This window comes from Zeus faber (genome assembly GCF_960531495.2).
Source record: "Zeus faber genome assembly, chromosome: 1".
NCBI classification, from domain to species: domain Eukaryota; kingdom Metazoa; phylum Chordata; class Actinopteri; order Zeiformes; family Zeidae; genus Zeus; species Zeus faber.
Window position 1 is genome coordinate 41,823,608 of NC_137193.1, and position 14,733 is coordinate 41,838,340.

General features: G+C 41.2%; 1 protein-coding gene across 1 annotated transcript in view; it reads right to left on the bottom strand.

The window, feature by feature from the left end:
* polrmt (polymerase (RNA) mitochondrial (DNA directed)) overlaps positions 1-14,733 on the bottom strand; it is a 63,466-nt gene that overhangs the window by 28,497 nt on the left and 20,236 nt on the right. Inside the window, exons 7-12 of the mRNA XM_080012736.1 lie at positions 12,452-12,619; positions 11,791-11,961; positions 10,379-10,618; positions 7,584-8,369; positions 5,101-5,223; positions 991-1,113 (exon numbers count right to left, since the gene is read on the bottom strand). Of these exons, the coding sequence (XP_079868862.1) occupies positions 991-1,113; positions 5,101-5,223; positions 7,584-8,369; positions 10,379-10,618; positions 11,791-11,961; positions 12,452-12,619 (1,611 nt within the window). The remainder of the gene's footprint in view (positions 1-990; positions 1,114-5,100; positions 5,224-7,583; positions 8,370-10,378; positions 10,619-11,790; positions 11,962-12,451; positions 12,620-14,733) is intronic.

Sequence of the window (14,733 nt, forward strand, 5' to 3'; positions counted from 1 at the left end):
TGCTCGATTGGATTGAGATCTTGGGAATTTGGAGGCCAAGTCAACACCTTGAACTCGTTGTGATGTTCTTTAAACCATTCCGAACAACTTTTGCAATGTGGCAGGGTGCATTATCTTTATTATGCTTGTCTTCTTCTCAAACCATTCCTTAACATTTTTTTGCTGTGTTGCAGGGCACATTATCCTGCTGAAAGAGGGCAGATGGTCTAGACTTCGCTCCACACACGCATCAATGAGCCTTGGGCGCCCATGACCCTGTTGCCGGTTCACTGGTTGTCCTTCCTTGGACCATTTTTTGTAGGTACTAACCACTACATAATGGGAACACCCCACAAGACCTGCCCTTTTGGAAATGCTCTAACCCAGTCGTCTTGCCGCAGCAGACTTAGTAGCTGTTACCAATTTGATGCAGACAGATACAGTATAATCTACCCAGATTGGTAAAGATGCTATTTCACACAGCTGATATAATCCGATATATATATATATCAAATTCCCATGGACGACAACGGGGGGGGGGGGGGGGGGGGGATCAATTGGTCAACTACTAATTTAAAAATTGTTAATCTCTAAAATGGCAACAAAGCAAGCTGGACTCTTTGAATCAGCAGTCGCTGCCGGACTTGCCCTGCGCATCCTCTGACCATTAAACGCAAGACTTGAGGGTTGAGGGTGAATCAATTGGTCATCTTCTAATTAAAAATGTGTTCATCTCTAAAATGGCAACAAAACAAGCTGGATTCTTTGAATCAGCAATCGCTGCCGGACTTGCCCTGCGCGTCCTCTGACCATTAAATGCAAGACTTAACTGTCAAACTTTACAAATGATTCACTGGAAAGCACTTGGGCTGTAGCACACAATGGGACTGAGTGAATCATCTGAATTAAAAAAAAAAAAAAAAAAAAAAGACTAATAAACCAATCCAACATGCAGTGTTCATAAGAGTCTGAAGTCGGGGAGTGTCTAGAGATGCTTGGTGGCTGTCTGACCTGCTGTGCCACGCTGCTGTACACGTCCTGGGGAAGGTCACAAGGCATGAGGTTGACCGATGTGGCGCCGATGACGTCTCTGCCCAATGCTGCGTAGTGCTGGAGTCCATTACAAGAGCCATCCTGAAGGAGATCAGGAGCGAAGGAGAGAGAGGGAGGATAGCAGAAATCAGGTTGGTGGGTAAAGGGCAATGATACAGAAAATGATGTATTATTATGTACTGATACTATCTTTGAGACATATTTACACACCTACCTTCCCCGCCACGTTATCTAGAACCCTTAGCTTCTACAACTTTCCTTTTATATTGGTGTACTAGTTCAGTGTTTCTCAATTTGAGACGCACTAGGACCTCATTTGATAAGATGAGGAGTCCAATCTGAGTGATTTTTATTGTTGAATACAGTATCATTGAGCCCAATTTCCATACCAGTCTATAAGTTGGGGAGATAAATGTGAAACTGTGATCAAAACATTATTGTTAATTCTCTAATGGTGCTAATATCTTGTAAGTAAAATTATTGTGAAGCTCAGCTAATAATCATTTTGCTGAAAACCCCTTGGCACCTCTTGAAGGACCCCATGTTGAGAACTAATGTATTCCTTTATACTGTGCTTTGTAAATACTGTCTTTTCCTTGAATTTCTTCATTATTGCAATTTTTGTTATTATCCTAATAGTGGTGAATGAAATCGACCAATTCACAGTCATTCTTTGATTCTGTAAATGAATTGTGAAAGAAGGTGGAGAAGGTGTATCTGGGATGAATCAGGGTGAAAAGACAGCTGAGGCCGAACCAAATGGAACACAAAAGGGAAGGCGGGGAGCAGCAACCAGCCGCAGGAGGAGAACCAGTGTCAGCCGGAGCTTCTTTGAGGTGTATAACGGGGTAAACTTTTCTTAGGTCATTAGTCACAGATCATAACAGTATTCTGTTGCTCCCTGCAGCCTCGCAGGGGGCTCTCTGTTTGAATTTCCCCACTATGACGCCGGGCTGAACAGCCATTAAAGAGCAACTTCAATTAACTCCCCTCTTTAAAAGCAACATCTGGACACTCGGGGAGGGACACAAATAGGAAACGGTTACCGAGCTGAAAAATAAAAACAAGGCCATTAATGAGGGCCTGAGGGGCAGACGGGGCTGCTTGACTCTTTGAAATCTCATCATGTAGACGACAGTGATTAAGTTTATGCCAACAAAATGCTGCCGTTTTTGATTAGAGCCTCCACGATAGTGTCTGGAGTGAATATCACATTATGATTGTAGCATTTTTCTGGAAGGGATGAACCAGGAATGTGGGCTTAAAGGAGCACTATGTAACTTTTGGTATCGGCGCCCCTACAGTTTGATTGCGATTGCACTTTAACACCACTGTCGTAAAACTCGGTCCGGTGTCTGAAAATAATTTATTTTTCCTGAAGAAATTTTTACCGTACCTGTGTAGGTACCAGATGTGCTCGGCCTGGTAGAGCAGCCTGCATGCGTGAGTCAGGGGGTGAAACAAACCCTGTGGCACAATGATATCGATGGCCGGTGTGTGCCGGCCGCATCACTGGCCCGTCTAGCCCGTGCCATTGTGGGGGTGGAGCAGTCACGTTTTGTATGGGCATTATTACCAAACATTTTAACTAGCAGCTTTATCATTTATCGTTTTTTCAATTGCACATTTTTCCAGGCAAATAAACGGTAATTACCAGAGCCAGACATCAAGGAAGGGACGTAGTGCCGTAAAGCGTAATGCACTTTTCCCATGGTCCCGAACACAGAAGTTACATAGAGCAAGAACAGGCGTTTGGGGGGGATGTGTGGGAATGAAAGAGGTGGCATTCTCCGTATTATTATTTTAATGTAACAAAGTTACATAGTGTTGCTTTTAAGATCGACCAAAAATAAATCACTGTTACTCTTTTATGTCTAAAAACCGGGCATGAAGAACAGGGCATTATTACGGAGCCCCAAAAAGCCCATGATGTAAAGTGTATCGTTCCATATTAGACGTTTAATTAATTGCTTTCATTGTGCTTCTCGCTCGAAAACCAATGTTTCGGATGCTAGAGCACCGCTGGTTGTTGGGCTGGTGACGGTGAAAAATAATTTTCTCATAATAACGTGAACTTCATCACGTTATGACGGACATTCCCCCAGAACTCACAAGGGAGATCGGCTGACCGCGTCCCCTGGACGAGCAGCTGCTCCATGGACAGCGGCAGCTCTCAAGTGGTCACGCTACTCGCAAAAAGATGCTGGTGCTGGAAAGCGGGCGTGGCCGTATCTTTACTATGGGATGAGAATTTACTATGGAGAGCCCGAGTGCTTGGCATGCAAATCGTTTTAATATACAAAATGAAATTAAACGACTTTCAAGTTCTTTTTAAACACCATTTTTTTTTCATTTTAAAGGGTTTCACACAAAATAAATATAATCAATATTCAATGGGCTGTTTATGAATTAAAATATAATAGTTTAGTAATCTGGGGGTACGGTTTACAAACCATGCTTACAGATTACCAACATTTTTTTTTTTAACCATCATGGGCTGTGGGGGGCTCCATACCTTATAAAACACTGAAGAACCTTTTTTTAGTTTTGAATGACTCTTATTACATTTTCATTAATATATTTTACTTTTTTCCTTAATGACTCTCAATCATCTTGAAAGGTGAGAGAGAAAAGTCTCCCCCTAATTAATATCCACGAGCTGAGAGTTGACCATTGGGAGACAGGTACAAACTTGAAAGGGTTCTTAACAGTTGGGCGTGGCTTCCTACAGTGATGCTATGATCTGGTTGTCTGTATGTATAATGAGTGTATCTAATGACATCATGAGAATCTAATGGAACCATGAGATTCAGAATAGAAACACCAATTTCAACCTCAAAGTCATCAGTTCTGTTTTTCAAAGTGAAGAGACGGAACATAATACATGAAGGGTTTAGTTATAGGTCATGGCAGGGAATATCGATTTCCACATTTCCATTTTCCACAAAGAGACTTTCCACATTCCAGGAGTTGTGGTCTCATGGTTGATTTTGGGCCTGCAGCCTAGTGGTGGAGTCCAAAGTGGATGTGTGAAGTGCCGGCAGCTTGCTAACAGGACAATCACACATGACTGGAGAGCACTGCACACTGCATTACAAAGGGCTTTGAAAGGCTTTGAAGACAGGCCATCGACGGGCCTGTACAGCCCACATACTGTAGCTGCATGCATCGATACGTAAAGACTTATTCGTCGATGATCACTCTTCATTATTCTCTCTTGGAATGAAAATAAAAAATCTGTTGTGGCCATACATATTTCATCTTTTTCAACCAGTAAATTGAAAACTCACATGTCTTCAGGTACTTAATCAGCCGTAGCAATTTAAAAAAGAAACGTCAGGCAAGTGCTTTGCTCATAGACACATAAAGTTGACACAATACTGTTGGATAAGGCTTCTCACAGAGACTGCAGACAGATAAATGGTTAAAGCTCCTGTTCTAAAGCTGCATTACACACGATTTAAAAAAAAGAATTGTGGTAAAAATATACTGAGATGTTTTATTTTTTATTTTTTTTTTCTCACAACTATAGTCGTATTCTTCAGCCAGGCATTTTGTTGTGTGTTAAAAAGTAAAAAATGTTAAATGTTAAAAAGCTGCTGCCTCCCATATCCACAATGCACTCAAGATGGGCATTTTTAGTACTCAAGTAATCAAAATACAAAATCAATCCTTTGCATTGAAATTGTGGTATTTTTCTCCCCATAGTTTTGTTCAAGCTTCTTTGTCATCACTATTAGCATCATGTATATAGGTCCTATATCGGTCCTTAAAAATTCAAAACAAATAGTTTTTAACAAATGTAAGAACTATTTTATTTGTTAAACTTCCAGAATACATCCCACACATTATGGTGTAGAATTTATGCAAACGCAACAACCCAAAGAAAAGTTAAATCAAATTGGTTACCGATAGATTTGGAGAGATATGAATGTGCAACCATACTCTTTGTTGAAACTACAGTATTTTACTGGAAAGGGCAACAGGGACATGCTGTATACTTTGATTTATTGTGGAAATTAAGCTGTAAGACTCTTTTGCCATCGTAAGAGACAGCGTTAAAGGTACCTGGTGGACAGGGAAGTGGGAGATGAAGCGTGTCGGGTCAGGGGATCTGACGGCCTTAGCGATCTCCATACAGCAGCCCAGAGCTTGCCAGGGCTCATCTGCAGCCATCCACCACTTCTTACCCTGATAAAGACACATAAAAAACCCAGGCATCACATGCTTATCCTGCATGAAAAAATCTGAAATCACAGGCGGAAGAGCATTTCTTATCTCCGGCTCTGGATAACAATTTGTATCCCCCATTGAGAGCTCAAAATTGGATTTTGCCAACACGATTGCACTAATTGTTTGCGCACTGTGAGACACAATGGCTGTGTCATGAGCACTAAAATCCACTTCATGAACTGAAAAAAGACTGAAGTCATCTATAGTTTTTTCTCCTCTAATGACTGTTTTGTGTGTGTGTGTGTGTGTGTGTGTGTGTGTGTGTGTGTGTGTGTGTGTGTGTGTGTGTGTGTGTGTGTGTGTGTGTGTGTGTGTGTGTTAGGGATGCAAGGTACACGGCCCCCTACGGTTCAATACGCACAGGTGAACCGTGGTATTAGGGTATCACGGTATCACGGTAGATGTCCACCTGTCACATTGGCGCAGCGTATGAGCACGGCGCGCCGTCAGCGCTGCTTCCTATTCAATCCACTGTTGGAGCTCCACCAGCCATGGCCAGCTGCATGGGGTCTGCACGGAGCCGTGCAGCATTTCTCTATTCTTGCGTGAGAGGTCTATTTTTTTTCTACTGTGCGTAGCTATGCAGCCTTTTCAATAGAAACACGAGAAAAAATTACGTAGAAATGTTTTTGTAAAAAGTCCAATCAATCAAGGTGTCCATTCGAAAAATAACCCCCTGGGATGGCCGTGTCAGTCTTCATTACCAACTTCTCCACTCGCCACAGGGTGTCGTTCACGAACGATCCTGTTCTTTTGAACGGCTCTTTTGTAGGAATGAAGGGAACTGAAGGGAGTCTCGTTGCGAGATGAGCTGTTCATCACTCATCATAAGTTATTTTACAATTACAGTGGTACCTCGACTTACGACTGTAATTTTGTTCTATAAGAAGGGTCGTATGTGAAAACAGTCGTATGTCGAAGCAATTTTTGCCATATACACCACGCTCATATTTTTCTATGATTTCCTTCTTAGTTTCAATGGGAATCATTGCCCTTTTCTTTTTCCCATCATCCTTCTTCTTAGGACTCATCATGAAGAGTGAAAAAAAAAATAAAAATACACAGCACAAACACAGTAAATACTGTATGAAAAAAATATTGATAAGCCACGAACTACATGCACACACCATGTAGGTCGCTCGCTGACTGACTGCTGACTGGCCGACGACGCGCCAACTGCAAATTTCCACGGTCGTATCTTGGAGCAGTCGGTCGCAAGTCGATACAAATTTTCGCGACTATCACTACTCGTATCTTGGATTAGTCATAAGTAGATGCAGTTGTAAGTCGATGTACCACTGTATTATTTTTGTGAAAAATACTGTTTATATCTTTTCTCGACAAAAATAACTAACTATAGTACTAGTTTAACTTATTGTAAAAAAAAAATATTATATAAATAAATAAATATTTAACTAAAAAATGTATTTGAATTATCCAATATCCTATACACCTTCCCTCCCTGATCTTATGCAAATTATAACAACCCACCAATGAACTTGAACCCCCGTCTCCCCCTCCACCCTGGGTAATACACACAGAGCATTGCACTAGTTATTTGTGTCAGACAACAAAAAAAAAAGTTTTTACACCTTTTAACTTTTTTTAATTAAATTATTTTTTCTTAAATATAAAAGATACGGAAACTGTACCGTTACCATGGACCCAAATCCATGATACATATCGAACCATGAGCCCACTGTACCATTGCATCCCTAGTGTGTGTTGGAGGATGGACCTTAAATAATGTATGGGCATAAGGACAATTTCACACAATTGAATTCACTACCAGCAAAATGTAGGAGCATCATGAAACTTTTAACTTCACTTTAGGCCACAAATAACCAGATTACAGCAGTCACTATCATGACATTTTAGGACATACAAATACAATTAACTGTGATGAACAATGTAATTGTCTTTTTTGTTCATTCAATGCCACTATTATAGTATCAGCCTCTAATGGTGTATAAAAGCACATCTAAGAGCCATTTACGGACATTGCAACATAAAAGTTCAGGTAGAATGTTAATTTGCCTCAACTCAAGTGATGGAAAACGCACCTATTCATATTCTGTTATTTACATTTCTAACATTGATTTAATATTTCACATTTGCATGGAATATGGTTGTGGTATCTAACGATTTTACGAAATGATTGTAGTCAGCTCAAAAAACTGATCAGGTGATTATATAACAATTGTGACAGCTCTATCCCAGATCTACTCCGTGTATCTCCTATGGCGTTATGGCTAATCTACTGTATACATTGTATGTTATGAGCATGTTATAACAAGGAGTAAAAACTAAACACTTACAGTGAGAGGGTTATCAGCAGAGTCCAGTACGTCCTCCATGATGGAGTTGGCGTACTCCAGCCGTCCCTGCAAGGAGCTCCTCTTCTTCAGCCCTGTCAGGTTCACCAGGTGGATCTTGAGCCAGTCCAGCCCTTTGGGCCCGAGGGGCTTCCCTTCGGCGAACAACAGGACTGCTCTGTTCACGTCGCTCCCCAGGTGGTTGAAGTAGGGCGGGCAGGGGTACGTACGCCCCCGGAAGTCCATGTTGTGAGGGAACCAGAAGATCTCGTCCCTCATGTGGTTGGCGATGGACAGCTTGTACAGGGCGTCCATGCGCAGGCTGTGCATTTCGCTGCACTTCTTCTTGGCCTTTATCACCTCCTTCTTCATGTGGGCCTTCTCGCTTGAGGTGAAGGAAGAATCGTGTAAGTTGAAGTTGGGCACCTTGGGTGCCTCAGACAGTGGAGGAGGGATGTCCAGTTTCTCGCTGCCACGGTCATTGAAGATGGAGATGATGATGTCCAGGAGAGGCTTGTTAATCCTCCAGGCGCAGTTGCCCAGCTGGTTCAGGGAGTCCAGGACTGCTTGGATGTTCTGGCATTGCTCCAGCAGCAGCTCGTGTTGCGTGGCCCCATCCAATGTGCGCATCAACTTGGTGGGCGTCAGCAGGTAGGCCCCGAACTTTACGGAGGTCCAGGGCAACGGAGGGCTCAACATGGGCATCACGAACGAGTCAAAGGTCAGCTTGGTCTCCATGGCCTCCTGCTGTATCTGGGTGAGGATGGGGTGGGGCTTGATGAAGCCCACCTGGGATGCAAAAAGGAATACAATTTACAAAAGATCACCAGAGATGTGAGCCGAGTCGTTTTCGCAAAGGAGATTTAACATTTATTCAAAGATGGTGCTGTGAACAGTTTTACATTTTAATAAGGCCTGCATTGAAAAATGTTATACTTTTCCTTTGAGCTATTAGGTCGCAAATATATGACCTGCTCGCGAAGATGTCTGTTGCATGAGAGTTTAAATTGCCATAGAATAGATGAATGGCTACAGCACTGCTTTGAAGATCTGTCTGGACTCTCAAGTACTGAATTAATTACTTCTACACCCCACGAATCGTATGTGCCAAAAATCCATAAGGTTAGTCAAGAGAAACTTATTTCAACTTCTAAAAAGAAGAAGAAAAAAGAAAAACAGAGCCCGGCAGCACCTGCATGAGTCAGACATTCGTGCTGTGTTATAAAATCATTAGCATGCACCCATGATGGGCAGAACTCCCCGTCCATACGGACACAGCAAAGTACTAGGGAGAAGAGGAAGAGGGACAGAAAGAATGAAAGAAAGAAAGAATGAAAGAAAGAAAGAAAGAGACATGAACAGAGTGTGAAAGCGGAGCGATTCCAACAGTGCACTCGTTTGTTGAAGTGCATCAAAATGTCCCCACACCGTCCTTGCCAGGAATAACATGGCTCTCTTGATTGGTAAAAGTTTTATAATATATTCATTTCCATTATATTTTATTGTTCCTTATTTTAGTGAAATTAATAAAAATAATAAATAAATAACAATGTTAATAATAAACAAGACAACACTGTCAATAACATTAAATAATTTAAAAGAAATGCAGCAATAAAATCCACTGGAATAGTGAGAAAAATAACATAAAATATGAAAACCACTTGAATACGGAAAGTTCTAAAAAGTAAAAGCTAAGTGAATATATAAATATAAAAGCGACAATAAGCAAACCTGATCTCCTGTAAGAATAATGGTATATGGTTAAAAGGACATAGGAATAAATGTACTGACAATAGACTAGATTTCAAGAAAGAATTGCAAATCTTATGAAGAGTTTTGTTCACATTTGAAAAGTTTGAAAACTGTCACACACAGGCGTTAAACCATGAAACATGTGTGGTATTGTATGGGTATGTGATGTGATATTTTGGCTGTGTTGCCGCACCATAGCTGAGCTCCTCCACGGACACTCCTCAGACATTCCACTCCCAGGGCAGTAACTCAGCCAGCCAATTAAGAGAACACTGGAAAAGGGATTAGCCTGGAACCTATTCGTGTTACTCAACTGTCCCCTCTGCCAATTCACAGATGGGGAAAAGTGGCAGAACAATTCAGAGGCTAGGGAGCACCACATGGAATGGGAAAGGCACTGAGCTGTGTGAGGGGAAAGGGTGGGCACAGAGGTCAGCCGCTGCAGAATGACAGACAACCGGGGTCCAAAGTTATTTATGCCCCTTACTATAACAAGGCAATTTGGTTGTTTTGTGCTGTGAATTTTACATTTATTTTTTCTCACAAGAAGAGGTCAATTTCTCAAAAAATATGAATTAAGAAGCCAGTGGAAATTACACGATTACTTAATTTGAATACTCTTGCTTAAATTCAGTCTTTTACAGTACGTTGTGTGCAAACACAAAGTCAAAGATTTGGAAATGACTTGACTGTTTGGCCCTTTCTCAATCTGCGTTCTTGTCTGTACTTGTGTTCTTGTGGACTTGTGAAACGTTATCAGTCGCAGCCCAAGTACTGTTCCAATTCAAAGTACGCATCAAGCCAAGTCCAGTCCAAATGCCCAGATGTAGACTTGCTCCGCCCATTTTATCGAGGCTGCATCGGTGGTGACTTGTGTGGACTTGGGACAGCCAAGTATCCCAGAATGCATTTTGCAGAATGACTGCCCTGCATCCTCCCGTCCCCGGGACTCTGTACTCCCGAGTCGAACTTGCCAAGTCTGAACTACCAAGTCCGTAAGTCCGGACTTCGCGTACCTGGTATTGAGAAACGGCTTTTGTCTGTACCTGTCTAGTGCTGCGGAAGGTGTACATATGGTACAGGATGGGGATGAACTTCCTGTTGTACGCTGCATTCAGGACGTCACTGTTGATTTTCAGGTTCTTCACCATCAGGTCCACCATGTAGGTGCCGAGCTCCACGGGGACGATGAACGGCCACTGGGTCTCGTCGCCCTGAAGAGAGGGCCCTGAAGTGTGCTCCGTCTCCAGCTGACGCCAATGCTCCCTGGGAAGGAAGTCAATTTTCTAAAGGAATAATAATAAAAAAAGGGAGATTAATAAAATTGTAATTTTAAGGGATATTTGTTTTTCATGCATTTATTTTCCCTTGAGGTTTCAACAATAGAAATGGTCGCCATACCAGATGTAGTCAAATGAAAAAATACATGGTTTTAGGGCGGCAAAGAAATACAACATTCATTACATATTTACAACTGTTGTTAAGCGAGCTTAAAAAAAAAAAAAGAAAACTCTCAAATTTCAGTATGTGGGTCAGGAAGAGAAATTATGTCATCTAATCAGCATTAAGTCCCTCTCAATATGAAATCTAATCAGCTACAGTATGAACCACATATAGTACAAAGCAAACCATGGAAAGCTTACTGAATGCATAACAAGTAAAAAAATGCCCTGCCATTCTCCAGGCCTTCATTTATAGATACAGATGATGTTTCTGTTGGCTGAAATAATAAACAAGAATAACTCATAGTATGTATGTATGTATGTATGTATGTATGTATGTATGTATGTATGTGTGTGTGTGTGTGTGTGTGTGTGTGTGTGTGTGTGTTTACGCATGTCAGGTTTACTCAATCATTTTTTTCAATCCCTTGTTTATTTTTTATTACTTTTAGTGATTATCGTCATTTCAAAATTATAAATGCAAGACGTTTACAAAAACAGAAGTTAACAGGGAGTGTCACCATGCTAACTGGTGAACCCAATGTGGGCAAGTTGCGGCTCCACAAAAGACAAGTTAAGTACAGTCCATTATGTTAAAAAGTATTTTATACAGTATATGTATTATTATGTAAAATAGTAACAGCACATAGCTACAATATGCAGGTGTACTAGTAGCAAGGTATGTTGAAATATGCTCTGTACGGGCGGTGGCTTTACAGTTTCTGCATTTCATAAATTTTGGTTTTCTCTGAGACCATTTAAAAAATAAATAAATAAATAAATAAAAAATAATAAAAAAAAATATATATATATTTTGTGCATACAAGTACGTTTATTTATACACATGTATAAATGCTTTTAAGTTGTATTAGTGTGAAGCACATTGTTTTTCATGCCGAATGAAATGTGACATATAAACTTAAAGCTAAATAAGGTTTATTTTGTTTTTAGTTAAAAAAAAATAATAATTTGGAATTAAAAAATGAACAAAAAAACACCAAATATGAATCCTCTACCTTGGTGTCTCTGGCCAAAAGTTCGGTGTACGTTCTGTAAATGCTGCTCAGTTTCTCCACCATCTGATTGTGTTTCTTCTGCCGGATTGCGTACTTGGTGTAGACCCGGGTTCCCAGGTCTTTGGCCAAGAACTGCAGCGACTCCCCGCTGGGCGACAGGTTGGACACGCTCTGCACAAGAATCACATCACACAATTCAAAATTTGTACAGTGGCAGGCAGAAAGGATCTTGATCCATTTGGCTTTCATTTAAAAGGAGGAATTTTCCTTGTTTTTAATTTAACATTGTTTTGGATGAGTTAGACTAGACACAAGGAAACAATTGCTACAAGTGGGCAAAGTGTTCACAGTCCATTTATCAGAAAAACTCTTAAAAGCAAAAGGAGGCAAGGAATTTTTACTTGTACAGCACAATTCAGACAAAAGGGCAAATCAGAGTGAATAAACTCACAGAAATGCGTGAAATTTAAAGCATGCCCAGGCACTTATATGCCCAGGCTCGAACCCACCCCAACTTTGGCTGTTAGGACTTCAACCAAACTAGAAACTAAGTACGACTGTTACCTTTGCACTTAAACATGACATGTGAGGGTCAAGCCTGGGAATTTTTGGCTTTTGGCCTTTCTCCGTCACTTTGGTATGGTTGGATGTGGTGCTTCACCTGTATCATGATGTCCACATACTCCCTGTCGTCCAGCAGACAGAGGTAGGGGTAGAGGTTGAGTCTGGAGCCTCTGCTTTTAGTGCTCGCCAGGATAACCTTGCTGTCCTTCAGGGCCTGCCGGAGTGTCTTCTGCCACTGCGAGCGCTGCTCCGCCAGCAGCTGTCTCTGAAAGACCAAATCATCGCTCAAGTTAACCCAAGCAAGGAACCTAAAAACCTGCTGAAAAACCTCACTGAAACCAGGTACATCCCTGCAACCAAGCGGCGCGCTTCATTTCCAAGGACACACATTGTTTCAGTGGCGTACAGACGTTTACTGGTTTATTGTTAGGTTTGATAATTGTATATGGCTAATTTTTCAGGGTCAATTATTTTATTTTTTTAATCACTTACCTGTTTACTATTGTTTTGATCTGTGTGGCTCTGATTCTGCTATTCCCTCCAGAGACAAATAAAGTATCTATGTATATGATATGTATTTGATAGAATTTATGTAATGATACAAAAAAAATGTTTTATCTTTAACAAAATAAAACTTTTGTTAACATGTAGGGCTGTACCCAACTCACAATTTGGCAGTCAAATCAGATTCAGCTGTTCAATGTGAATATTCGCCTATTCGGTCGGCCGGTATTAAACGGGCCCCTCGACGTTACCGGCACTGTTAACTGTATTGGAGAAATTAAGAAAATAGATTTTCTATTTATTTAGGCTATATAGACTGCTTCTAACTTAGAGCCAGCTTGCTCTTCCTGCCTCTCACACACACATGAGGAGACATGGACGCCCCGATCACCCCCTCTCCATGCGTAATGCACAGAAAATAAAGCAGTGTTAATTCTGGTCTTAATTTTTGTTGGTTTAGTCTTCACAAAAAAAAAGAAACACGGACAATTCACAGATATAAATATATATTTATGATTGCCTTTATTTATAATTCCTCATTGAAATGTTATCCCTGGGCATTTTGTAAGGTTCAATCTGTTTCATCCTGTAATTGTTATGATTCAAGATTCAAGAGGTTTATTTGTCACATATATATACACATACATTCATACATTCATACATATATGTAGTGAAATGTCACACCCAGGGATTATGCACAATAAGTTCTAAACTGAATATAATAGCTAACCTAATTTTTACCTCGCTAACTAACTGATTCCTAAAACGTAATGCAGTTTTTGAATAGAATAATATAAATAAAATAAAATAAAAAGATAATACAGAGTGGGGGTACAAAATAGAAGTAAAGAGAATAGAGTTATGTATATGGGATATGCTATTTGTATATACAGATATGTGCAGTAAAGTTGCATGTGAATAATGTGGGGTAGTGTGTGTGGAGGTATACAGTACAGTATACAAAAGTACGATACAGCAATACAGTAACACCGAACAGAACAGTAATACAGGGCAGTATGCAGTAACCCAGAACAGTGATACAGTATGCAGTACAATAGGCTACATACTGTACAGTAAGGCAGTGGGGCCGAAGTGAGTGTCTCAGTGCTTTTTCATGGGGATGGTAGCTCAGGAGGTAGAGCTGGTCGTCTAGTAATCTAAATGTTGCTGGTTCGATAGCTAGCATGCTGTAGTGTCCTTGAGCAAGACACTTAACCCCTAATTGTCCTGATGGTTGCGTCCGTAAGTGTTTGAATAATTGTAAGTGCTTCGGATAAAAGCGCCTGCTAAATGTAATGTAATGTCCCGCTGTATGACTGTGGAGGTGTGTCTGCCTGACCGCAGAAGCTGGAACAGTCCATTGTTGGGGTGGTGAGGATCCTTCATGATCCTACAGACTCTGCTACTATAAGTCCTGCAGGGACAGTGTAGTTCCAGTGGTACGTTCGGCTAAACGTACCACCTTCTGCTGGGCCAGCCTGTCCTGAGCAGTATAGTTCCCAAACCAGGCAGTGATGTAGCCTGTCAGGATGCTCTCCACTGCTCCACAGTAGAAGGACTTCAGGATCCTCACTGAGACCCGGAATTTCCTCAGCTGCCTGAGGTGGTAAAGACGCTGCCTCGCCTTTCTCACCAGAGTGTTTGTACAGTCCATGTTAAATCCTCCGTGATGTGGACTCTCAGGTACTAGAAGCTGCTCACCCTGTCGACAAAAGTCCCATTAATCATTGTTTTGCTGACTTTCAGGTAGAGGCTGTTGTCCTGACCTCCTCCTCGCTGTCGGCCTTCTCATCATTGTTGTTGATCAGGCCACCCACCACGACGGTGTTGTCAGCAAATTTGAGCTTGACCTGGACACACAGTCATCTGTGTCCA